Source organism: Onychostruthus taczanowskii, unplaced genomic scaffold (assembly GCF_017590055.1).
Source record: "Onychostruthus taczanowskii isolate IOZ18803 unplaced genomic scaffold, ASM1759005v1 scaffold158, whole genome shotgun sequence".
Lineage (NCBI taxonomy): Eukaryota > Metazoa > Chordata > Aves > Passeriformes > Passeridae > Onychostruthus > Onychostruthus taczanowskii.
Window position 1 is genome coordinate 1,059,127 of NW_024498773.1, and position 27,491 is coordinate 1,086,617.

The 27,491-nt window shown below is 37.5% G+C and overlaps 1 protein-coding gene across 2 annotated transcripts in view; it reads right to left on the reverse strand.

Annotated features, from left to right (window-relative positions):
* The window catches only part of MCC (MCC regulator of WNT signaling pathway), a 187,954-nt gene that overhangs the window by 115,647 nt on the left and 44,816 nt on the right, over positions 1-27,491 (reverse strand). The window contains exon 1 of one of the 2 annotated variants that reach the window (XM_041399191.1): positions 25,552-26,161. The exons of the other annotated variant lie outside the window; for it this stretch is intronic. Coding sequence (XP_041255125.1) covers positions 25,552-25,608 — 57 coding nt within the window. The 5' untranslated portion in view covers positions 25,609-26,161. Of the gene's footprint in view, positions 1-25,551; positions 26,162-27,491 lie in introns of those variants that run through there. 2 annotated transcript variants of the gene reach the window in all.

Sequence of the window (27,491 nt, forward strand, 5' to 3'; positions counted from 1 at the left end):
GAGTATCTGCTCCTTAAAACAATGAAAACATGTAAAAAATGGTTTTCAGCCTCTGGCCTCAACAAAATAATGAAGGATACATTGTTTTGGCTCACAAAAGTAATGCCTCAGTTATCATCCACTGTTCTACCCCTTAAACAAACAGCTCTTCAAACCAACATTAACCAGTGATAAATTAAAAATTAAGGGGTTTGTACTTTCACCAAATGGAAAGATTACAGAAATGCTGACAAAAATGAAGCCTACCAGTAGGTGTACACTTCCCAAGCAATGGAATCTTTAGTACTTCCCATGGGAGGTCACTATGTAAGTCTTCTGAATTTTGGTGAAAATTCAGCTGCTATGTAGTTCTCCTGGACAAACATTAATTTCTAGACCTCTAACTGGTTTTGCTAATTTATTTTTTTTCACCATTAATATGGTTCACTTATATGGTTATTTACACAGGTTCCTGTACCTAATACCTTATAACACTAAATGAGTGGAAAACTAAGTACTATTCAGTTGCAGAAACCTTTGTCACTCATTAATTTTTTTTGTATTTCAGCGAGATTTTTCATTTTTCATAAATGCTTGTGATCCTGTTTTTCTTCATCAGCCTGTTTGTTCATCTTTACAATATAATTAATTAATTGGTAAAAACCCCTAACTCATAGGAAAAGGACAAAGGTGGCCTTTTCTCCTCACAGTGAAGGCACAAAAGTTGGAGTTATTTCTTCCAACTCTTACACAGAATTCTCTTTCACAAGGCAAGTGCTCTTTTTTTTCTCTGTTTGAGGCTGTGTACATCTTTACATCTGGATGCTGTTAGAGAGGGCTTTAATAGTCTTGCATTAAGAAGATGAGAGAAGACATTAAATCAGAAGTCTTTTTTATGAAGAGCATTTAACTCTTGAATTACAGCCAGTGCAATTTCACAGTGGGAAAATTGTTCCATACAAAATTGTATAGGACAGAGAATATCTCATCTTTTGCTATATATTCTGTATACCTGAGTTTCCTTTTTTAAAAAAATAACTTCTAGTGACTGTGGCACTGCTGTTATGAATTCTTTTGCAAAAGAAGCCCTCTAGGACAAAAAAAAAAAAAAATCTACAGTGATACAGGGAGAAGATGGCAGACTCAAGGAAGTAGTTACACAGTATTAGCAAGCAGAAGAAACAGTGAACAAGCCCATTACTATCCTGTTTAAGGGTTATCTAGCCAGAAAAGCTATATAGCATGAGAGAAATGTTTTAAAGGCTATAGTAACTGAGTATAACTTATTTGGTCGTAATTTGTATTTATCCAGACATTTGGGTTGTTTCTCTTTTTTAGGTCACTTGAAATTTCTTCCAAAGCAGTACATCTCACAACCAGAAAAGAGTATGTTTCAAATCAGAGGAGAGTCTCACCCAGCCAATTCTACCAGCATAACAACAGCTGTTTAAATACAGCGGTGTACTGGCTAACAACACAATTGCATAACATCCCTGTGTAGACAAGCCCTCACTGTTTTCTTACATGTAATATGGGAATAACTCCACTTTTTTAATCACAAAGGTGTTTAATAATTACAGTACTCTAGATAATAAAACACACTTCACCCCCCCCCTTCCCCCCAGTAGCACTGCTTTCTTCAGCTTCTCCCCCACCCAAATTATGGTAGCTCTAGCTAAGGGTGATGTGCCTTGTGTGGAAATATTGTTACTCTCCCAAGTCATCTGCAAGGATCATTACAACAAAGTGACTTGGCACTAACCGGAACCAAAATTGCTGCTGTGGCTGCTGCTGCAACTGGAACATTTCCAGCTTCAGACACCACAGGCACACTGAAGTCAGGCTGGCACACGGCAGGTAACCAGTAACTAATTAACACACCAAACACACAGGAGACTGTAGAAAAACAAGACTGCTGTAGTTATTCTTTACATGAGCAGGCCACAGCCAGCAAAGCTCTGAGGTGAATACACTTGACATAAGCTTCAAGAAAATACAGTTAAAGAATTAAATACAACAAAGACATACTATATTACTTTACCTCTTTGCTTGCAATCTGAAGCATGGTATTGAAGGAATCTATGTTTAAAACTATGAAGAAACTTGGACCAGAATAAGGATGTCCACCTCAGAACTGAAATGGTATCATTTTGAACCATCTATGGCTCAAATAGTTAAAATACCCTTCCTGTAGATAAGCAAAGGAAACATTTAGGAGGACCAAGGGAAGCTTGAAAGAATTATGAGGACTATCTCTTCTGCTACATGTAGGATAGGCTGTTTTTTTAAAGAAATACATCAAAACAAGGAGAGAAGCTGACTTAATCTACTGTTTTTTCACTATTTTATTAGACACATATATGAAAAGTATATTTAGCCTTTTAACTTCAAGTATTTCAGATCACCAAATTAGCACCCTAGCTACTTATAATTTAGTAGCTATTAATTGCTACATGGAGAAAGCTAGAGCACATACCAACAGCTTTCCTGTTTGTTTTTATGTGGAAGTTAACATTGGACTCTACTAGTACCTCTCTAAAAGGTCACAAGCAAATGTTGGGGGTTTTTCTAAGGTGCAAAGAAAAGGTGAAGAAAGCTCACTTCAGACAGGATTACAGTCTTGCAGAGATTTGGAGAGACACATCCTGGAATCTGCCTCCTGAAATACAATTTGGAGTTTTCAGAGCCTAACAATTTTCCTTTCAAAAAACTTATCTGTAAAGGAAAACCACCCTTATTTCAAATTACAATAGGCAGTACTATAGTATCTAGAGACTCCTGTCTGCAAGGACCCTGTTAGTGCTTCTTGGCATTTGAAGCACACTTGAAGTACAGGTGTTTAAAGGACATCTAATTTCTTTCACAGACTAAATACCCAAAAGTCACAGCAGCAAATTAGCTCACTCATGTGAGGCTTGGGAATTCTTTAGTGAGAAGCAGGAGATAAGCCATAATCAGGGTGTGTAGGTGCATAATTTTAAACAGAAATCCTCAAGGGTAGGCCATGAGAACTACACATAGTAAATAAGTATAACTCATGTTCAAGACTAAATAGAGAGTCATGTATAAAAACAGTCAATGGAACTACATAATCTATAGATAAGGCACTATATTTTTGTCGGTACAGGTCCTTTTGTAGGTACAACTCTAATGGGTGCCTTCACCCTTCTTTTCCCCACTTTTGCTATGCTTCTGTTCCATAAACATGAAGTATATTCTCATCCACCATTGTGCTGGACTCCTAGTTAGGCTATGTACTGAAGAGACTGAACTCTACGAGGATAAATAAAATAGTATGTCTCTCCCACTCTTTTGCTGCTCCATCAGCTGCAGGCTCAAGTACAGTATTACGAATTAAACCCATTTAGACCATGACAGCGTGTTCACCTATGCTGCAGTCTCACGTCTTTCTCTCCTACCTCAAATTACAAATTATTTAAGTGCAATAGCTCTTACTGCTGCCCTTGGTGGATACCAAATCACAGCCACAGATAACACAAGTAACCTCGTTATCTGCAGGTGCAGGTTGGGATCGCATTGATCCGGTTTGCTGGGCTGTGGCTGAAGGTCAGCCATACCTGACTACATGAAACTAAGCCTGAGGTGGAAGATAAAATATCTGAAATTCAGCTCTACAAATTCTGCACAACCTTAGGCTCGGACTAAATTTCCTTTCCATGTGTCCTGCTCTTCCTTTATTCCCCTTGCTTTTGATTGAAGCTTACCCGGTGCCCGCTTACTTAAGCAACAGATTTTAAAAAACCACAGAAATCAGTGAGCTTTCTTGTAAGGCTCAGGTGATCACAGACAGGAGTTCATGGTGTTTTCTCATGTATTTTCATGTATTTACTTTGCACATTCAGTGGCATATTACTAGCAGGAAAAATACAAAGTGCAACAAACAAAAAACCCCAGAGGACACCCTGCACTTTAATGCAATGAGGAGTTTTAATTTTCAATCAGCACCACCCGCACTCCTCCCTTACTTTTTAAAATTAAGTTTGTCTAAAAAATCCCCAAAAATCACATCTGGATGCTTGACACAAACATAAGCATAAAAAGTAAGTATTTTCAGAAAATACCAACTGTAAAAAATACTGTGTCCATTAAAAAAGAGGGATTCAGAAACAGAAATTTAAAAATTTAATTAAAGCTATTTGGAGAACCAATGGTAATGCTGTGGTGAGAACTAGACCATGGCATCTCACTGGCAGCAGGGTCTAACCTCAGAGCAGCAAAAATTAGTAGAGCAGGAATAACTTCATAATTGGCACATTATAGCTAAAGTTTCACTGTTTGCAAAATAAGTGATTCCTCAGGGTTTACCTGAGAATGAAATGTATTCATAGTTGTAAAAAAGATTTTATGATGAATGAGCTATACAATATTATTTTTACTTTGATAAAATAGTTCCATTCTAAGCCTTAATAAGTCATTTTAGGGATACATATGTACTACTTTACCTCCCAAGTCAGACAACAGTTCCTAATATTTGTTTTAAAAGTAAAAAGCCAGATGGATCAGTTGACAGAACTACAGTTTCGAACTTCTTGCTATGTTAACTCATTGACAGAGGAAATTAAGATGTGGGCCTTCCGTGTGGTGCATGGGACAATTCCAGAGCTTAGTATCAACTCACGGCATCAGCTCTTGAGGTCTACACTCTTTAGTGATCTTTCAAATTAAATTTGTATTTCAGTAAACGGGACAGCTGGAAATTGGTGTTCAGGATTACTTCACAGTAAATGGAAATGCTGAGAAGTTAATTTAATAAAGAAATATCCCACAGAAGCATCCAAAACTATGTAACCTTAGGATATTTTTTACTGGACAGGCTACTCCAACTGTACACGCTTAGAAATTCCTGTGAGGATACTTCCAAGGCAAATGGACACCTTCTCATGATTTCACAATCTTCATTGTGAGCTTGTGGCAAAACACATAATGGAAAAACGATCACTGCAATTTTTTCCCCCTACATCTGGCTTTTGGTTTGTGCTTTGGGTTGCTTGTATTTTTTTCTTTTTTTTGGCAAAAATGCAAGCCATGGAATAATGTTAACACAGCAGGTTGACTGTTACTCAGAAGACATTCTCCAAGTAATGTATGTATAATATATACACATTATGGATATAATCTATCCATGCAATGGGCTACTAACCTTCTGCTACCTTTGGAAAGAGAAAATATTACAGAATCACAGAATTAGGTGAGTTGGAGTAACTCTTAAAAGAGTTAAGTTATTCATGTCATTAACTTCTAAACCTTAGGATTCTGCAGTAGACAGGGATTAGTTCACTGCTATAAGCACCGTGCTTCTGACTGGGCTATGTTCTAGCCACATCAGAACAGTCTGAGATAAATCCACTGCAGTCTAAAGGAAACTATTTTCAGAAATGCTGCATACTTGTACAGGGAATTTCTGGACTGGAAAAAAGTAAGTAAATAGAAGTTACAGACTCAACGTTTTCTACGGAAATAAAATGTACATAACTGAATCCATTGTGTTTAAAACCAACCAATCAAACAATATCATTATTTATTAAATGTTGTTGTAATATAGTTACATTTATTTAAAGCAGATTGTTTTACACATTTTAGAAATTATTTCTCTACAATAATTTTGCAAGTTCTACTATCTATATTTTACCTAGCACCGTTCCTTTTTGTTTATTTTAACAGATCTGAGACATTTTTGGTGGCAAGAGTAGACTGACATAAGAAAATAGCTGTAAGTTAACACAAAGGCAAAAATCCACCTAGTTGAGACACCCAGCAGATGAGTTTGAGGACTTTAATCTGAAATGTGGCTTGCTTGCATTAAAGTACTAAGTACATTTGCAATCATAACACTTTGTGTTATCACTTAATTCTTCAGACAAAGATGTGAAGAGGGTTATACTTTCCAGAGCACTAACTGGCCTGATGTGCAATCTCATTCACAGACTCTATGCCAGGTATTGCAAGGGGGTGGCATGAAGGGCGTTATATAATAAAAGCACTGGGAATAGTCTACTGCTCTTTCTTCTGCTACCAGCAAGAGGTTAGCTGGAAAAAATAACAGTGCAAGCCAATGCCAGACATTTCTATACTGATCTGAGGAAATTGTGATAAAAATAAAAAAATACATTCCAGGTGATATGATATGGATTCTAAAACAAGTGACAAAAAGTTATGTGTAGAAAGTAGCCAGTTTGGAAATGCCAAGAGTTACAGAAGCCATGTTGGTCCCTATGGTATCACTTCATAGTAAGCACACCCAGTTTGTGTTAAGGCATTTTGCATAATACTCCCTGAGGCATCCATTTCACTCTTCAATTAAGGAAGGTTTTCTGTCCTCACGTCCCTATCCTGCTGGACATGCCAATACATATAAAAAGAGGGGTAAAAAGCTCCTAGTTATTTGCTACTTTAGCAGTCTGCTTGTGATTGTTTTCCTCAAATATATTATCAAGCTTCCATCACATCCTTGACCAGGTGACCAAAGGTACTGTAAACCTAAAACTTCAAAAAGCTAAGGAGACTTGCATTTAGCACAGCCTAAGCTTTCACATAATACACAATCTCTCTGACAATATTTCCAGAAAAGGTAGCACACTTTACACAGAAAAAGAAAGGGCAGGGGAAGGTGAGGGGAAGGTGGCGGGGGGGTGGGGAGTTAACAGTTTGAAATAGCTAATAGAGAAGGGAGAATTGTTGCAGAAACTGATTTTTGCTGCTTTTAAGGGATTTTTGATGTGGTATCAACGTGTTTTTCTGCACTGTCAAGTAAAGTACAGTTGGAGCATAATTTTGCCTTCTTCATTCAGGTAGAAAATAAACGGGATTTCCCTAGGAGGTCTACACTGGGAGTTTTGGTAGCACATCTACCTTAGCCAACAGTAAAGAGAAGGCATGTTTTTAGCTATGCTAATTGCAACCACGAACTTGGACATCACTGTTACACTGGCAAACTGTCATAGAATAATTGACTAAAAATACCACATCCTTACAGGTCTCAGATTAATTTACTAGTGAAATAAATATGATGTATATATAAATATGACAACTTTGCATTGCCTATTACAACCTTGAGTGCGTTAAATAAATTTATAGCATTTCGTCTCACCAAGATTTTCAAAACCTCAGAGAACAAAGGATTTTATTTGTGTGTCAGCATAAAAGTCTGTGGAATGGCTTGTGGAGCCTCCAAGTCACCAACTGTGACTAACAAAAACCTGTATGGGATGACTTCTCTGATTCTGGAGAAAGTTCAGTTGCTGTATCTCTGTGAAGACTAAATCACTGTCATACCACTGACTATGGGAAAATCATTATTAAAACAGCTGAGCAAATAGGCACTTAGAAGAGGAAAGAAATGGACACTTACCCACTCACAAGTTCACAGCAAGCAATACCAATGCAATACACTTTTACTAGAAATACTCAAAATCAAAACAAGAATTAAACAACACTTGACAGTACTGATAAATGTTTTATATGAAGTATCTACAAATATACTTAGAGATACAGAAACCCACTAAAATATTCAAAACCTATTTCTTGAAAAAATCCAAAGATTGTCTCTGTAATTAAAAAAAAATAGGGTTAACAGTAAGCTGAACACAGGTATTGGAAGACACATATTGTTCTGGGAAGAAGGGCAGAAAGCAGAGAACAGAATTAGGCATTGTAAAAAATCTGTCAGGCTGTAAGAAGGGAGAGCACAAAGGAAAGAGAACCTGAAGATCATTTCAGAAAGAACACTACTCTCAGGTTCAGTTGGGCGTTTATGACAGACCTGCCAGGCTGCATTTCAGCCAGATGCTCTACCTGAATTATCCTCAGTGCACTAAAAGGGAGGACAGTAGCTCTGGTGAAGAGGGATTTAAAATGAAAGGAGCCAGCTTTAGACAGAGTGAAAGCAGAGGAACCTGTTGGAACAGCAGCTGCCCACCAAGGTGATACAGACAGCTGGCAAACAGCAGCCTCTCAGACAGCTGCAGCAAGACAGGCAGGAGCTGTCCTGTCAAGATCCTTCACACAGTATACATGAAACTGAAGTTTTGGCTAACTAGTGACTGAAGTTAATAAAAATATAATAATAATAATAATAATAATAATAATAATAATAATAATAATAATAATAACAACAACAACAACAACAAGGCGACAACACCAGATGTATCAAGATTAATTATTGCTTAGGAAAAATGCTTAATTAACTCAATGTATTTTACATTGTGCATATTTTAGAAAGCTTATTTTACACCAATTAATTTTCTTACTGACTGCTGGAAAGAAAAATACCTTGAAAAAAGCAAAAAGCAGAGTGGCCATGGAATCACACTGCTGGCAAGGGAATTGACTCTTAGATAGACTCTTTAGATGGTCTCCTCTCAAATAATAATAGAAAAAAATTTAAAAGGATTATATTTCAGGGTGACAGAATTTCTTTAAATTAAGCATTTACTAATGCACTTAGTCAAAGTCCACAACATAAAGCTCCAGCAATTAAAAAGTTTACTTCAAATATGTACCATAAACCCAAACTCCCTTGACGATTAATTGCATTGCATAAGAGTGGCTCTTAAGAGATACAGTCAATAAGACCAAAAAGACATGGTTTGTGCAAATTATGATTCCTCATGACTTGCATAGACCTCTGACCCCTTGAAAGCCATTCTGATTATACCAGGATAGTTTTTATGAAATGAGCATGACATGCTTGTTTTATTTCATCCACAGTTTTCATCTCTATCAAGAACAATCACTGTCTGTTAAAGAATAATTTATTCTTATGTCAAGCCCTTTTGTTATTTTTTGCAGATGAGTCATGAGAGTAGCTCCCTTAAATCTTTGCTTTATTAAGATAGTGAACTTGCTGTAGTCAACAAAGCATGACGTAACCATGAGGCACAGATAAAACCTGGACAAAATTCAATGCAAAATAAATTCTTAATTGATTTGAGATTTAAAAGACATTAATATAACAGACTTTTTGAGTGAACCAAGTGCCAAGGAGAGATGTTAGATCATGTACCCTGGAGTTAAAGATTGTCATCCCAAGAACCTCAGCTGAAGCTACAAAAGTACACTATTATCAAACAATGTATTTTAAACGAGAGAGAAACATGGAAACATGGGGTTTATGGAAGAGCTAATTCTTTAAATGGAAAAATCAAAAATCTGCTAAAATCTATGGTAAGAGTAAAAACTCTCCTGTACTGCCACCCGCTTTAAAAGACATGACACATGGATGCATTCATAGGTGTCTATTAATTTCGATATCCTGTGTTGTTAGCTACATATCATAGCAAAGATAAGATGTAATTATTGCCATTCCTCTTGCTCAGTTGGTACCTATGCTCTGTTCAGGAGATGCCAGATAGAATATTATTTTGGACACTGGACAGTCTAGATATTCAGTAACAGCTATATCAGTTCCATGAATTGTAGCAGAAAGAGTTTTCAAAATATGAAACAGCTGCACAAGTAATACTTTTAGATTATTATTTCTATCACAATAAAACAATACATTAATTCAATAGGTCAAGTGGTCAATCTTCAGTTAGGACCGAGAACTGATCAGGATGATTAGAAAGCAAAGACAGGCCTCTCACCATGTCTACCTTCATGGTGGCTCTAAGACTCTCAGATATGTTCTCTAGCATGCTTAGACTAAGATCAGCTTTTTGATATAAAGAAACAGACCTTGAGATTGTCAGATTTTACATTAGATATATAATTTAAGTAATCCTTTGGGAAAACAACATCTTTTTCTCTGGAACATGTCCAGAGAAAGCAGTGCTTTCCAGAAATGGGAAAACATGAAGGAAAACATGGGGAAAATAATATTTAATGTCACACTGTTAATAAAGAAAAATATACTGGCACAACAGCATCAGAAAAGCTGCATGTCATTGATCAAAACATCTCTATTTCTCACACATTCAAAACTGAAGCCAACAGGAAAGGGAGGAGGGAGAAATATTTTAGAAACTCTGATAAAGCTCTAAAACAGAACATTCCAAGAGCCAAAAATTATAGTACAACAGTCCTTTTAGACTTCAACAGGGGGAGGACAGAGCTAGAATATTACTGACCAACAGTTTATAAAAAACTAAAGGACAGACTTTAGAGATTCCAATCAAGTGTGCAAAGAATGAAAAAATTACATCCAGATCCTTACAGAGCAGAATGGGTCAGCCGCATTTCCCAAAACATGATTCTGCAAATAATTTAGCTTAAGGAAAAAAAGTTTCAAACAATGTATTTTTCTTTCCATCAGTAAATACTCTGCCTATGGATTATCTTCTAACTCAAATGAAAAACAGCCATCTTTTCCTCAACACCACTGACGTTTTAAAGGGGCGTGTAATATATAGTAGATACACAGCATTTTGTGTTTTCAGAACTGTGAAATCACTCACTGTTGCTCAGAACAACTCAGTAAATAAATAAATAGACACAAATGAGAGTAACATCTTTACTTGTCTTAAATTAAGCATGGGAAGGGAGGGATCACCAAGTTTCCTCTTGCCCTGGGACAAATACACTACATGCACTTACTACTTTTCCTTTTAAAACAATTAGCCATTTGGAATCTCCGCTGTCTCTAATGGTTTTCTGCCTCACCTCAACTGAAATTCATTCCAAGAATCTTACATGCTGAAAACGGTCCGAGTAATCCTGCTGTAATTCTTAAAAGCTGCATGCCACAACTGACTATGTTACAGCTTTAGAAGGCTCCAGGATATTAAATTCCCATGTGGTTTTGTTCATGTTCTGCAGCTACCCCAGCAGAAAGTTTTGTAATAGATCATCTACACTGCCATTCGTGACCCAATAGGAAAGCACTTCTATTTGTGTTTTGTTCAGCATACTGATTTTCCTTTTCCTAAAGGAATTAAATCATGTTTTTATCCCGTGTATGGAATCTACCAATCACCAATCAGTTCACGAGCTTTAATGAAGTGGAAAATCAAATTGCTTTTAATTTATGTCTTTTTTCCCCATTATAAACATGTATTTTCTGGAACAGTTAAAAACATCTTTTACAATGTGTCCCAACACATACAAAAAAAATTCAACGGAATCACAAGACACCAGTCCTCATTCAGCCACAAAACACTTAGAAAATGCTATCCTTAAATCTGCACTGAGCTTTTTAATAAAAGTAGAACTCAATTTCATACTGGTAACTTCAGCTTTAATATAAAAACTCACTAAGCACATGGGTAGGCCTATGTCAGTAAACATTGATCATTTGCAAGATCAGTTAAATCCTCAAGTATTAGTTTGTCCAACTAACATAAAATTACATGATCTTCATTAGTATACTGCTTAGACAATCAATATTTTTTGGCAACAACATCAAAGAGTTACTTTTTTCATGTAGTTTTTCCAGTCTTAGATAAAAGTATTTTACTAAAATTACACAGAACCCTCTCAGCAGTGCTGTAAAACTGAGACTTCCAGGTAGTTTAGGACTGCACTTTTTTAAAATTACTTTGACAAAGAAAAGAGTCACAAAAAAAAAAAAAAAAGGTATTAGTTTTGTGTCCACAGATTTTTATATGAGTACATTTCAATTATAATTTGGAAATACTGTCAGGCGTGCAAAGAAATATTTCTGGGAACATGACCAAGCAAAGGACTGTACTCTCTGTCCTTTGCAGTATCTTTTTACTTCAGTGTTCATTTTAGTTCACCACAATGAGAAGCAATGTTTTTGTGGGGCTTAAAAAATTTAAAAATATTTAAACTTATATAGAAAAATTATTATATTACAATGAGTTCATAATAATAATCAATGTATTTGACATATAACTATGAATTGCACACCACTTGTTAGGATGTTGTCAGGTCTTCATCTTTCTGCATGTTATATTTTATGCAGGAAATGCAGCAGCACTGACAGCAAAACATAGGTTAATATCATGAGAGATTGTAGCAATGCTGAAATGTCCATGCCTCTGGTCACAAAGGTTTCAGTTTATCAAATCAATTGTTTTTCATAATTTCTGTTCAAATGCCATAGACAAGTTAGTAAACCACCAGATGGAACAGAACTAAGTTAAACTTCACAGGCATTTATTCTCAAAGCATTCAGTAATGTTTTGTTCTCTTCTTAAATATTTTGTTTTCCCTTTTAAGCTGCCATAAGACTCTGGCTTTAGGCAAGAAGAAGAAACAGTAGTGGCACTGTGGAACTTCGAGGCATATGACATTTGCAAATTACTATTACTACAGTTCAGAACAACCAGAACTAACTACATTCAGAGAGCTTACAAATGCCATGGCAGAAAAAAAGCTACTGAAGAGGATATTTCAGGAGATTGCATGAGGGCTCTCAGGGAAAAGGTAAAGGTACCCTCATAAGATCTATTATTACTTATGGCCAGTGGTCATCAAACCTAAACTCTGAGGAGACAGCTATTTGCAAAACAGTAATATGACACACAGGAATTTCAGTAAAACTCAGCCTGGCCATCATAACTTTTGGGTTCTCCAGGAAAAGCCCTCTCACAATGTCAGTTTGTCAAGGAAGCTTGACTTTGCACAAAGTATTCGGCAACAAAAAACTCCTAAGGCAAAAAACTCAAGCCATAAATTCTCCATAAATCTTACTTTCATCGTTAGGCTTTTAAATACTGTGTAATCTTCAGGAACTCTGTATCTATAGGTACACAATAGGAATGGGTTTTTGTCAAAATGGTTTTGCTGGACCAACATCACTTGGGATCAGCCTCCCCTAGCTCATGCCAGCCTTCGGCGCTGTTGCTCATTGTGTTCCACTACTGTACTGGCTTAATTGCAACAGTTCATTTGCTGAAACACCATGCTAATTAATCACGGGGCAGAAGCTTGCCTTTGTGCCAAGAGAACCAAGCCCTTTCTCCAAGCATCTGCAGCCTCACACAGTCAATCCTGCCAGAGGAGGGATTCCATCTTCCTTGACTGAAGAATATCAGTAAGAACTCTGGAGGACCCTGTACAGTCTTGGAGTGCAACATAAATAAAAGGACAGAGACAGGGAAGAAGTAGACTAGTACATGCAAAAGGCAAAGGGATCAAGGGCAGCAACAATAAATAAGCAACTGCAAGGGAGCTGAAAGAAAAGGCTAATGAAAGCTGAGAACACACAGTGCATTTAGTGAAGCTCTAAGGAGGACAGAAGAGAACGAACTGCAGGCACAGAAAACAAAGAAGCAGAAAAGCCTACTCAGAGGCAAACTATAAAACCAAATGAACATCTGCTGATTAAGCTACCAGGCTCTAAATACAACTATTATGAACAGGAGAAAAAGAATGCTAACAATTTATCTTAAAATATATAAATTGGAAGACTTCATGGTCTAGAAATCCTCTGTGCCACAGTCACCTTTTTCAAAAAGCTATTTTCTCAAAGTTACTAGATCACGTTGTCTCTTCAAGCAATGCCACAAAATCCACATTAAAGCTACAACACTGTCATTCTTAAAAAAGCCTGTACCAATTCAGCCTATCAGTAAAATCCTCTAAAAATCTTTGTTTTGCTAAAAAACTGTTTCAAGTATAATTTCATAACCACGCTCCAGCTAGATACATTCCTCTTTGCAAGGCCAAGCCAAGCAAATGCAATTGAAATACTAGTTTGATTAATAAGATTATTGATAAATGATGGTAACATAGTGAAATTAATAAACTGAAATTAAAGTTCTTATACATTACAATGACAGAATTGCTTGAATCCTTAAACGAAATGCATTATAAGGGACAAAGCGTCACTGTCATGGCAATGCTACTGCATATTACTGGATTTCAAATCTAATACAAAGCTTACTTTATCAGATGTTCTATTGATATTTTCTGTACAAAAGACAGGGTTTGACACTTGGTCTAAATAAACAATAATCACTAAATCTTGGTAGCATGGTTCTTTAACTATTCCAGAATAAGTCAGATAGATGATGTAAGACCATCACTACCAACTGTTCACAATTCCCATGCAGACAAATAAATAGCACAGCTTTAGACACTGCCTAGTTTGATGTGGGAAAAAAATCTAGGAAACATCAAAAAACTGAACTATAACTGGACTGTGAATTACTTCATTGACTTCAAAAGACCACATAAATCCATTATTTTCATTTCTCAGTAAAATCTCTGCTGTTAGATTTAAAAAGTGAATGCAGACTCAGTTGTCAGAATGATGCCCTGAAACCCTTTGAAGTCACGAATCACCAATGGCAAAAGTTCACAGGAAACTCACATACCTTCTTATCTTAAGTTTGAGGTGTATTTCCTCTTGACATCTTTCTCCCTCCCCCTTTCCCAATGGGTGCTAATTCCTGTCCTCAGCTTTTCCTGCACTGTAAGAGTTCTTCCATCCTAACGGTGCCAAGCACCAGTGTTCGCATGACCGTAATAGAACAGTGGTGCTAAGAAAAAGTCCTTTCACGGGAAATGGAATAATTTTTAACTCTGTTTTGATCCATTGGGAACTGTGTTTATACATTGTGAATGAGCCAGACTGTGTCTTTAATCACTGTAGCATTTCCTGCTTCTCAGAAATGGTGTTCTATGAGTGCCTGACAGTAACACACAGATATACCAGATAAATTTGTCATCCTCAGGGATTTGGTATTATGCAGTACTAAACATCCAGAACATCCATATCCGCATCGGAATTATTCACATTCTTTTTAGACTGAATTTACTATGAATGTGTCTTTGAAATCCAAGTTTAACTTCAAAGCTGATTTAAGTGAACAAACTGAGCTGGATTATGGATTAACAGAAAACTCATTATCACTAGAAACTCCCACATTACTGTATTTAAAAAACAAAATCTAATTTTAAACTTCCCTACTGTGATTTATTTCTGTAGTACTGCTTTTTCAGATCCTTATGAAGGCAGCATTATACAAGGCAAAACATACATAATGTCAACATCTGGTAAGAACTAAAACTGCAAAATTCTTCCTTTGTTCTCTAGGAAGGAAAACATCTTCCATGAAAAGCCACTGTAATTTGCTCTAAAAATTAGCAGCAAAGGCACAAACAGTGGAAAGGTTTTCCCTTCTAATGTTTTCCTCTTTTTCATCAGTGTAGATCATCCTTTGTAGCACTTTGCCTTTTTTTCTTTAGATCAGAACAATGAAAAAAAACTACTGAATTCTAATCATACCATTCAACAGAATGAAAGTAAATGTTTAAATAAACTGACAATTTCTGAAGCTTACTAATTCCTTTTAAGGAATTATTCATGCTAGGATACTATCCTCTCTTGCCACTCCAAGACAGAAAAGTTTCTGACACAATTAATTCAATAAATGTTCTGCAAGTGAATATTTTGTTTATTCACAGAAAGTTCCCTTGGTGTGTCTAATTTTTTTTCTTTTTGATTCCAATATATACCATGCTCCTATCATTTTCAAAGGCATAACAATTCATGCACTTACAGAAATATTATTTGACCAGTTTCATAACCACAAGACAGTGGAGTTTATGATTCGGAGAGGAGAGAGGTGGTCAAAAATCAAGATCACAGCTGTAGATTTCACTCAGACCTCTCCTTGGAAAAGTCCTGTGGGAGAAGGTTCTGAAGGGAAACAGGCCTGTGGAAGTGGGTGGACATCAAACTGAATGTGAGCCAGCAATATGCTCTTGCTGCAAAGAAGATGGATGGATTCTGGGCTGGATTAGGCAAACTATTGACAGCAGATCAAGCTATGTGAGACTTCTGTTGTTCTCAGCGCTGGTGAGGCCACAGGTGTGACCTGCTGTAGAGTTCTAGATGCAGTTCTAGGCTCCCCAGCACAAAACTGACATGGACATACTGTCAGCAAAGGGACACCAAGATGATGGATGGACTCTAGCTCTCTTATGGGGAAAGGCTGAGAAAGCTGGGTCTGTTCATCCTGGAGAAGGAAAGTCTCAGGGGATCTCACCAATGTACATAAACTCCTGCAGGGAGGTCGCAAGGAGGACGGATCCAGGCTCTTTCCAGAGGAGCCCAGTGACAGCAGCAGAGGTGATAGGCACACACTGAAACACAGGAGGTTCCCTCTGAACATCAGGAAACTCCTTCTCCCTGTGAGGGCGACTGAGTACTGGTTACTCAGGGGGGTGGTGGAGTCTCCCTTCTTGGAGATATCCAAAAGCTTTTCATAGTCTTGGACACTCAGCTCTAGTTAATCCCACCTGATTAGGGGCTTACACCAGGTGATCACCAGAGGTCCCTCAACCACTCTGTGATTCTATAAAGGGAAATGGCATCTCATTACTTAAGTATATGATTATGTAACATTCTGAATGAGATATGACACTTGCCTATAACTCATTGGCATCAATCATTATATTTAAAAGTGCTTAAATATACTATAAAAAGACATTCAGCCTAACATACAATTCAGAAATACAGGAAGTTAAAATAAATTCTCACAGGAAAGGAGAAAATCTACCTTCATGAAAAGCAATTAGCACATTTATTTTCATTCCAGAAGGGGTAGGTATTGAAATTCAACCACACGGAGTTTCACAAAGAAAGATAATTATGGGTATTCATAGGTATTCAACCCTGCAGAATGTGAGACAGAATCTGTAAGTTTTAAAAAGCATGGAAAAAAAGTTCTGCATTTTGCAGATCTCTCTCACCAAGTAACTAAATTAATACAGATCTCCATGCAATTATGACTTGACATCTATGAATCAATACATTTTTTTCCTATTTTGCTCCACAGGGAAGACATCCATTAGTGGAAGAGCAGAAATAAAGAGATTCTGTCCATTCTTTAATCCTACACCTCATAAGACAGAAAAATATAATTGGAAATGCTGTTAACAATTTTTTTTTTTCTTTACATATACCCTATTTGCTTCAGGCAGAAAAAAATTTTCTCTCAAAGATTTACTTTACTTATTTATTTCACTGAAATTAACTGCATTATTAGTTAGCATGGGCCAGACCTTCCACCAGGTGTGTTATACCTGGCAGATCATTGACCTGTGTTATACCAAACATCAAGAGAGAATAATCTCTTCGTACATGAGTGAGATCACAACACACAAAAAGAAAGAACCAGCTGAAGAACAGGTCAACCACCATGAGTTTTTAAAATAAAAACATCCAAGTATACTGGGAACTCAGTTAAAAAAAAAAACCAAACAAAAAAACCAAAAAAAACCCCAAAACAAAAAAAACCCCAACAACAACAAAAACCAAAAAAACCCAAGAAAAAAACCCCCAAAGAAACCAAACAAAAAAAAAAACATCCCCTAAGTCAGTAAATTAGACAAGAGCACCATCGGTAGCTTGGAAAAAATTAAGCTGTACAATACTGCAAAAAACCCCCAAAAACACAGAGAGATTAGCAACTTATTAAGATGAAACATTTTATATGTAATGTAAAAAGGAAAAAAAGTCAAACATGTAAAACAGCGAAGGACAGTTCTCAGTACACCATTCTAAAGGGGGTACCTTGTCTTTTCTGCAGATGACAAATATCCACTTTGGTTTCTGCACATGGCTGCAAAACCCAAGCACATGAATACAGGCAAAGGAAGGACGATTCAGCTGACATGCCTCTTGAGGAGTGGCAGTCCCAAGTACAATTAACAGCCACCTAGATTCTACTACCTCCTACCTGGCAACAGATTAACAGCAAACAAACTGTGCAATTTAGATAGGATGCAAAGTTCAAAAGATTATCAAACTAGAGGCATTCAGTCCCCTGAAGGATAGGAAGCAAACCAGCACAGTTGGGATAGGATTATCACAGCCTCTTGTAGATGAAGACCAGATAACATGTCTTTGCAAGCAAATGTGAATTTTGGGTTTACAGTCTGCAAAGGGAAGAATTTTCAAGATAGGCAAGCACCTGTGTTGCTTTGTGGGAACGCCACCTTCAGCCAAATCTCTGTGGACGCGGTTCAGGACAGTTGAGTTGTCACTGGAATAGTTTTGGACTTTCCACATAGCATAGTAACGATCTTGTAATCTGTCACCACAACCATGAATCACAGTTCTGTGTTGACAATTATAATTCCATCACTGCAACCAAACAATTTACTTTTTTTGGCAATGTTTCAAGAAGTTATTCTGGCAGATCAGAAGCCAGAGGTGCTGTTGTGAACCTATCAAACACTGAAATAGCCTCACATTTTAAAATGCATAAATGGCCTGTTTTTAAAACAGTACCTTATTTCAGTTATCAGTAGATGGCCATAATCCTGATGTAAATTTCTATTTTGGGATGTACTACATTTTAGTGATGTCCAATAACCTGCAATAAAATCCAGCAACCACCTTCTGAAGCATTTAAAAAAATCTGCAAAGGTTACTGAGGGTAATGTATAAAACTTAGCATGCAACCAATAATATTACAAACAGCCATAAGGGGTATAGTTAAGCATACTGAAAAAATACTTCTTTTCTTTATGTTTGGGAGGGCTGAAAAGATTTCTGTCAATATTTTGATTTTAATGACAAATTTTCATATATAATTACAACAGAGTGAGAACATGTAAGCCAATTTCCAAGGTCTTAATGAATATTTCTATTCATTAGAGATAGTTAAAATCTAAATCTACAGAAAATATACATCATTCATACAGACAACTAATTTATATGGGAAATTCTGACATGGGACTGCCTAAGGCAGTTTGTCACCAGTGTCAAAAAGCCTTCTTTACCAGCATCAGATCCCGATACCAAACCTCCATCCCTTAGAATCTTTGAACTCAAAGACCATCGCAGAGTACATAAACTGGCATATTACTACTACATGTAATAATAGGAACTTATAATAATTATAATAATATGTAATAATTGGACTACAGAAGAGTCCAATTAAACCTTTCCATGCTACCTGAGAAGCAGAAACTCTAATCACAAGTAATACCCACAGCTAGAAGTACCATGCAATGTCACAAAGACAGTAAAACCAAAACATAAGGAAAATACCCAGAAGTGACATGAACACGTTTCCTTTTCAATTATACATAAACTACTCAGAGCCCCAGAAAAGGAATGTAATGACACCCGACTGTAGGTGACCAAACCAATGACACAGCCTCTCCTCATGCCCGCTCCTCCCATATACACAGCACAGAAACTTGTGCTTTTACGAACCTTTACCTTGCAATCTATGGATTCTTCTTTCAGAACCTTTTATGCATCCCTTTACAAACTACAAATCCAGAAACTGCACAGGAATACATAAAAATACCTTCTGAAAAAAGAATCTTGTAATTGTTCCCACACACAGCCATGTTCTGGTATGTCCAAGTCTGATCAAAGGCAATAACACTTTTTCTTTTCCAAGTTAGAAGAGGAGGAGGGAAAAGATTACAATCCCTATCTCCAAAAATCTAGGAATGAACTCTGGCTTTTTTATCTATGAATAAAAACATTAAGTCTCTAAAAGGAACCAGACAATCCAATACACTGTTAATGGTACTATCGCAGCATATATTTGTACTAACAGATTTTACAGCATATAAGGCATTTTTCAAACATGTTTTTTTTAGGAGCAAGGGATATTAAAATATCAGGCAGATAAGTTACATAATCTTTGTCTTTTTTTCATTAGGAGGCTGCAGAAGAGCATTATCAGTGCTGACAGTGTCTGGGCATTTTGACTAATCTTTTTATAGTGCTTCAATTTAATAATAGCCAAGCCTGGAACACACTTCGTGCCTGATAAGCAGCTCAAACAAATCCAGGAAAAAACATTTTCTTTGAAGTCACGATGTTTTTTAACACTGGAAATACCATGCACACTGTAAATTACATATATTGATCATGCCGGAGCACCTTCAGCTTGACTATGGACCCAGTCTAAAGGTTGCATTCAGACTGATAGTCACTGTCCAGGAGCATGCCCATTAAAGTTTACCACTGAAGCTTTTTCTTTAAGTTATTATAGATACATCAGTGCAACAGAGACACACTGCAAGTCTTTAAAATCTGTGATTGTATTTCACATCTAATGTCTCCACATTCCTCATAACAACAGCATGGGAAAATGTGAGGCTTGTAAGGTTGATTAGTGCTTCACAAAGCCCATGTGAACCAGAAAGAGGAGAGAGTTCATTCAAAGATTTGCAAACTTTACCTCAGCATCTCTGAAGCACTAAAGCTGGGAACACTCTTGTAAGGCTACAGGCGTTGCTACCTCCAGCTCGCCACTAGAAACCACTTGAGAAAGTTTTCCCTTAAGGTACCTTGATTTAAGCACACTGGGTTGCAGTGCTCACTTTTCTAAGAGTTTAGCAGTTCACGCTGTTCACCTTTTTGGTTTGCCTACTGTTAGGAAAACATCAGTTACGCAACTTTATCAAGATTAAAATAACTCTACAATATGCCATGGTTGCTGTTTGATAACCACATTCCATTCTGTTCTATTGTAAGGCTGCAGTATTTTGAAGGATTAATAATTTATCACATTTCCCAAAACATCCTCTGACTGGGGAAAACACACATCTCTGTTAGCAAGGCATAGTACACCCTTCTGCACAGCTCTGGCACTGACAGCCAAGGCTATAGCCTGTAGCAGAGATGGAATTGCAGTAGAATATGGTGTTTACCTGCTCATGAGAGGTATTGGAAATACCCTGGCACATTTGTTGCATGTTCAGGGATCATTCAGGAAGGAGATCAAGTATTAGGGTTCTATTTGCTCACTGATTTTCTTGGAAGACTACCAAGCTCAGGAAGATAAAACAAGTGTTTGGGATTTAATCCTACCCTGGAACACATAAAAAACCTCTTCCTCATTCCATCAGTGCTCTTTCCCCACACCAAGGTATGGTGACAGCACAAGCTGACACCTGTTCTACAGGAACAAAGGCACACATGGGAAAGTACCTCAGGGTGGGGATGGTCCCTTCTCAACTCTTCCTCTGCCAGGGAGGCTTTGAGTGATGTCCTGCTCCTCTGCTGATTACCCACCTCATCCCACAGCTCCCTCACACTCACTGGACTTGTGTACATGACTTCAAGCCGTGCAGCCGCTCTTATTTCTGCAATTCTCCTTCTGCAATGTTCTTCATCAGAGTCTAGTATATAAGTAGAGCAGCAGTGGAACACAAATCTGAGAAGGAAGTGCAATATCGTCCTACTGTAAAATTACTAAAAAGTCAGAATTTAAGCCTTTCAGACTTGGTTCTTTCTTCACATGTAAGATTTTGGTGAAATCCTTTGTATGAACTCATTTTTCTGCTTCCTACAAACACCAGTCTTGAAGCCTACCCTTCCTTCTCCTCCCCTAAATTTTAAACACCTTGTTGTTGAAACAAACAAAAAAGTTAGTACTTTTTCCAAGACAAACAGCCCATCTGTTTATTCCAGTCAATGTTGAAGGGTTAAAGAATGAAGCTGTAGCTTCATTCATTAATTTTCTATGAAGATGTAGCTAATGCTGTCACTTACAACATCTGTAACCTAAACACCTGGCCTCCAAACATCAAGAAGCAGGAGGTATAAAGTGTGCACCTAAAGCAGCATGCTATCTCCTAATTTTGCCATGCAAAAAATAATAAAATAAATTTTTCAGATGTTATACACCATCAATGCATGCAGCAAGTGCTAGAAGAACACAATAAACAGTAACATTATACAAATCAGCTGTAATGCCAAACATATTGCTTTACTATAATACAAGCCCTTACATCATTACAAAATCTTTTAGGCACAGTCTTACTACCAGCAAATTCACAAGGCCCACTGAATGAAAATTATAGCAAAGAACATAGCTTGGCTTTTATTCAAGGATAAAATTTATCTCTTTAGTCTGCAATTGAGAAAAATATCATTAGGCTCTGCACTTAACATCTCCTTCACATTCCTGCACTAATAATTTTAACTGTCCCATCATTCAGCCCAGGCATAATTGCTGGCCACATTCAGTCCAATAGGTGTACCAGTTCAGACAAGCTCTCTCTATTTCAGCACACCATCTCCACAGTGAATGGCCAGGGGAGCAGGTAAGATCAGTGTTAGTGTGTAAGGGATACCTCCTCAGAGTGCTGGGGTTTAAAGCCAGGTAGTGTCTTTGAATTTGGAAGAAAATACAGATTAGACAATGTACCTCCTTCTAGATGAACACCTCTTTCTGTGGACAGACAATTTAACAGGTACAAAGCATTTACATTCTGATACAAAGTTTCATTTTTAATGATGTATAAAACTGTCTGCAATTATGAGCACTCCACTGTTAACATGTACATGTTTTCAGTAAAATTCATTATGTTAGCTGTAAAAATATGCCTTGTGTTTATAACAAAGGCTTTCAGAATTTATGAGTAAGAAGCTGAAGGGAACCAATGAGAGCTTTCATAATTTGGGTATTAAGTTATGCATAAAAATCACATCCTCCTTGATTCAAGCCTTAAAGGCAATCGCTGCAAATCATGTTAGAAGGCCCATTTCAGAATAGTAGAACAGAGCTCTTTTGACTACTGTTACCTATTTACAAAGGTACCACAGGCTCCTGTAGATCCTCACAGACTACATAACAGTGTTGCTTCTCTTACTATGTCTTATATATACATATCAAAGAAACCCCGAACCAAACAAAACACCAAGCCTAACACCACCTTGCTATGTAAGGACAAGGTTTCTTCTAACTCTCTAGGCAGGTACAACATGACAAATCCACCATAAAACAGCAAACTGGATAATCTTTCCTTCTTTGTACTTGAAACTTGAAGGCAAAGAAGAGCAGGAGAAATGGGGTAACATGAACTGACATGTTTCAATAACAAGACAGCTTGAACTCTGGAGCTAGGGAACCACAGAGCATAAGTTTTGTGGAGGTCTGAATGACTTACAACAGAAATCAGATTTTTTTTTCATCTGCTTTCTGCATGACCTTTGGATGGGAGCAAGTGAGTAAATAAAGACTATCAAGATCCCTATTTACCCGGACAAGAGTTTAGGAATAGCAAACATCAACTATACACAAGTCTCTACAATCACACTGTGTCTTGGACAAGAAACATGTCCTTTAATTCTTGCCAAAGACAGATGTAAATCTCAGGTAGAAAGTTCTAATACAGATGGAATGAATTGCAATACATGTATTTTCTTTTTTGTCTAATGTATCCAGTCAAGAATGCATGTATTATATATCTTCAGGGCTTTGTAGCTTTCCTGTTTATTTTAATAACAGTAGCTTCATGCCTAGGGCTCCACGTACTGAGATAAAAAGATCAAGGCAGCTACACGAAAACCCACTGTGCATTATGTGAATCATAGTACTGTCTGTACTTGGTCTGTTATCGTATTCGCCATTCAGATATGTATAGCAGTAGCAGCCCACTGTAATATCAGCATATGAGCTGTCTGTAGAGGCAGAGGTGCAGGTGAACACAAACTAAGACATCAGCCATTTATTCAAGTTCCTGCTGTAGCCATTTTTCCATCATTTAAATGAACACAAGGCTACTGTCCTTCATTGATCACAAATAAACATGGTATGTAGAAGACAGAGTCAGAAAGGAAGGAGAAGAGCACAACAAAGATGGGGAAAATACAGATACATAAACCATAGGTACAACGTTTACCCAGGACATTTTAACTTTCATTACAGCTAGTACCAGTCATCAAGAGAGAAAGGTCTAGTAGAAGCATAGATATTACAGAGAGCTGTTTGAGAAATTAACAATTAGGGATGAACAGCTATCAACTACATCTCAGAGTACTTAGGCATCTTCTTCCCTAGAGAGGTGGAATATGATGTTTCTGCGAGGCTTCTGTGTTTCACTGAAAACCCGGTGTTTTACCCAAGATCATTGCTGAACCTGATCCAGCCCTTCTTGGTGACTGGCTAAGGTTCACTAACACAAGCAGCTCAAACTGCAAAGATGAAGATGAGCAGCAAGCAAATGATGATAAGCAGCCAGGGAAAGCTAAGAGTTTTATGATCTTCTCTGCTATGTCTGCAGTCAAAAAGGGGCCTATTTCTAATACACCTGTAGCACAGGAGTACAAATGTGAAATAAGGACTAAAGAAAGCTGGTTAGGAAAGAAAACCCACCTAAACAATGACAATGTCGCACGGTCATAGACTCCTTTCAATATCTCCCATGTTAAAACATCAGAAAGAAAAGGTATTTCTCACAGCAAAAGTCTTACTCAGGCAATGCATGAAGGAAACACGAATAAGTAATTTCAAGGTAGCAATGTAAATACTACCTGCTCCAAATACTGACTCCAATATCAATTCTTTGAGACACTCCATGATCTATGTTATCTTGAAAAGTCTTGAAAATTAAATTTTGAGGGGATAGAAAGCAGTAATCACCACCAGTACAACCACAGCCAGAAACTCTGACCAAAAGTAACCCAGGCTTTTATGCTGAATTTATAAACTCCACTTATGCTGAAATGCCAATATAGAATTTCTAAGCAATACTTTGAAAAAAGTAACACAGAAATAATGAAATTTAACTATTTTCATTTTAAGGAGAAATGCATATGACATTTCTTTTGCCAGAACCTCCCAGTCACAAACCTACTGTCCTCTAGTATGGTAGGGTACAGCACTTGCTTAACTCTCATGTACTTACTATGCTTCCCTCTACATTGCTGTCTCCCTCACTAGCCTACTGATTTATTCCACTTATATCATTTTCCCATTCTATACCTCAGTGTCTCCTCTCTCTATACAATTAACTCCAGAAACTGTTAACTCTTATTCTGCCAAGCATATCTATCCTTAAATAAACAAGCATATAAAGGATATGTCATAGTAAATGGGACATCAAAAAAATGGGCAAAAGGAACAGAGAAGCACTTCGGTTAAACTGGGACATGACAGACTGCAGATTCAATTTTCTACAAAATGACCTTAATCAAATGATTGGGATTTCACAGCACAACTAAATTAGCAGTTCTCAGTAAAGCCCATAAGGATTACACATCTAAGACATTCCAGTAACTGACAAAGTATGCCACTTCTAAAGTATTTATTAAGAATTTGCATAACATCTGATATGGCTTTAATTTCAAATTTATTAAAAACATACACAATCATGTTACACTAAAACATATCCACAATTATGAGAAATAACAGCTTGACTGTGGTGTCCAGTGAAAAAGGAGAAAGTTTCTCATGACTTGTTTTCTTTTAGGCAAGGAAGGAAAATAACCTAATTCATCTAACCTAAACAAACAGTACCACCTTGGCTAAATACAAGTAAAACAACTTCTGCCAATGTTGCCCTACCAATAAATTTTTGTCATTTTCTACTCACCCCACTTCCCTCCTAAATTAATCATCATCTGTTTAATCTCAGCTGAGATCTCCATATTTCACCTACTGCAAAGATGAATGTTGGGTATAAACACAGCTCTCGGAGGGAAGGCAATCACTGCTGCAGGGTAACAGGAAAAATGTCTCTACATGGTTGCAATCGTTAGCCCTTCACCACTCATTCAGAGCAAAGCAGCAGAAAAGTTCAGGTCATTTCCTGACTGGCACAGCAAGTTACAGCAAGATACACATTCTATTAATTTTTAATTGCATTGCTTGCGGACTGAAAGCCCGAATGGGGAATGTTTCTTTTTAAAGCGTAAAGAAGGGCACTGAAACTGCTTACCTCACTCAGCTCTGCAGGGGACTCATTTCCATATTTCATAGCAACTCCAGAATTCATGATTAGACTTCTCAGGGCTTGACGATTTCTGCAGATTGTAATGCTTCAAAGCTTTGTTCAACTGATTCAGTACTTTCTTCTCCAAAATTTTTCTCTCTTATATATTTTGCTCTAGACAGCCATTTTCACTCCACCTTGAGAGTTTAAGTTAATGATGCAAGATATTCTGGAAGAGCCAAACTGGTTTTGACTTCACAGACAATCCATTGCTTAGAGAGACTTGTTAATAATGTGAAGTGCTCAGAGAATGCAGGGAATGAAGTGCTTACCAGGATCCCAGGGCTGTCTTAGTCCATCTACAAGGCATGCTTCATCTCTGCTGTCTGCTTTATGCTGCTCTTTTCTACAACTCCGTTAAAGGGCATCTCTCAGTGCTGCTGAACATGCTCAGAAAAATCTGAGGAGCTTCACACAAGTTCACAGAGAAATTTAAAGGAGAGTGCTGCTACAGTCCTCAGTATTTGGGGAGGCAGAAAGAAAAAGAGAAGAAGGCTCCCTTCCCCGAGAGAAACCAATGCTGCACTTCACTCTAAAGTTTCCCCTGCCAGTGAGCCTGGAGTTTAAGTGGTTTATGATCAAACACAGCTGTCTTGCTGCTGGCTAAAGGGTGCATGGAAGGGGCGGTGCCAAAAGGAGAGCGCAAGTGGGAGGGAGAGAGAGAGCTACAGAGAGTTCATTTTGGATCTACAGGCATCTCTCCAGCTTTCTGCATACTAATTACTATACAGAAAACTATACAGCTAAGTAACAGGAAACGCCACCTGGATAACAAGAAATTGGATTCCTATTTCCCTATTCCTGTGTGCAATTAAGTAAGGAAAAATGAGGGGCTGTAGGAGGTGGGGGGTTGTAATGATTTCAAAAGGTCAAACAAAGTAAGCCTAAAAGCACCATTAGAATGCTGCAGATTTTACAAAACAGACTGACATTTTACAAAGAGTTCAGGATATGCTACTAGAAGGAGGAGAGAAAAAAGCATTTGCTTTCAACATTCTGCTATAAATAGAGGGAAAATCCTTAATAAATTAGATTTGTGGACATGCTGTACCCATTACAAGAAATGACAACTCCTTTTCCCCTTTCCTCAGTTCCCTAAAACACAGTGACAGTCCCACACACTTTTTGATTGGATTCTGATTTACTCTTTGAGTCAGATGTAGGAAACACAATCCTCTGCAGCTGAAATTTATCTGACCATCTTAATACAATATATAATTGAAGTGCCAAATTAGTTCAGAAAAAAACCCCAAATGTAAGAGTCAGGAATAAATGCTATACAAGCTGTGCCACTATCCCTGCACTCTGGCAAAAATATTTTCATGGGAAACAACGTACTCCAAGAGCAACATTTTGAAAATAACCATGTGAGTTTTTTTTTCCTTTCTCCTCTGTTAGTCACAAATTAGTATCAGCATGCAGACACAGGGATAATTCACCCCAATTCACTACAAGAAGTGCTTTAAGATCTGGAATCCAGAAAAGCACACCTATATTGCTCTATAGTGCTGCAGACTCATCGCACATCCTGGGTCCCTGTCCTTCCTCCATGCCCAGCACCAGGAACTGTAACACTCCTGTGGCTCACAGGGTAACAAGAATGCCACAATCTCATTCCAAGATGTTTCACTTTCATCCTTCAGGGGTTCAGTTTGCTTTAGCACAGTCTGTATTTTGGAGTTTCCTGTCCTCTTTTCATGCCCACTTTGCATCACCTCCACTCTCCACGTTTTCCCCATCGAGTGCATCCTTCCTGTCCCATCTTCACATTCAAGTCTGCCTCTGTGTTCAGTGCTTCTGTGTATATTCCTCCTTATTCATCTGCTTTGTTTTCCCACACATGTTTCCAGTTATGGCCCCCGAAATCCTGGCGAAGGGCTGCACTG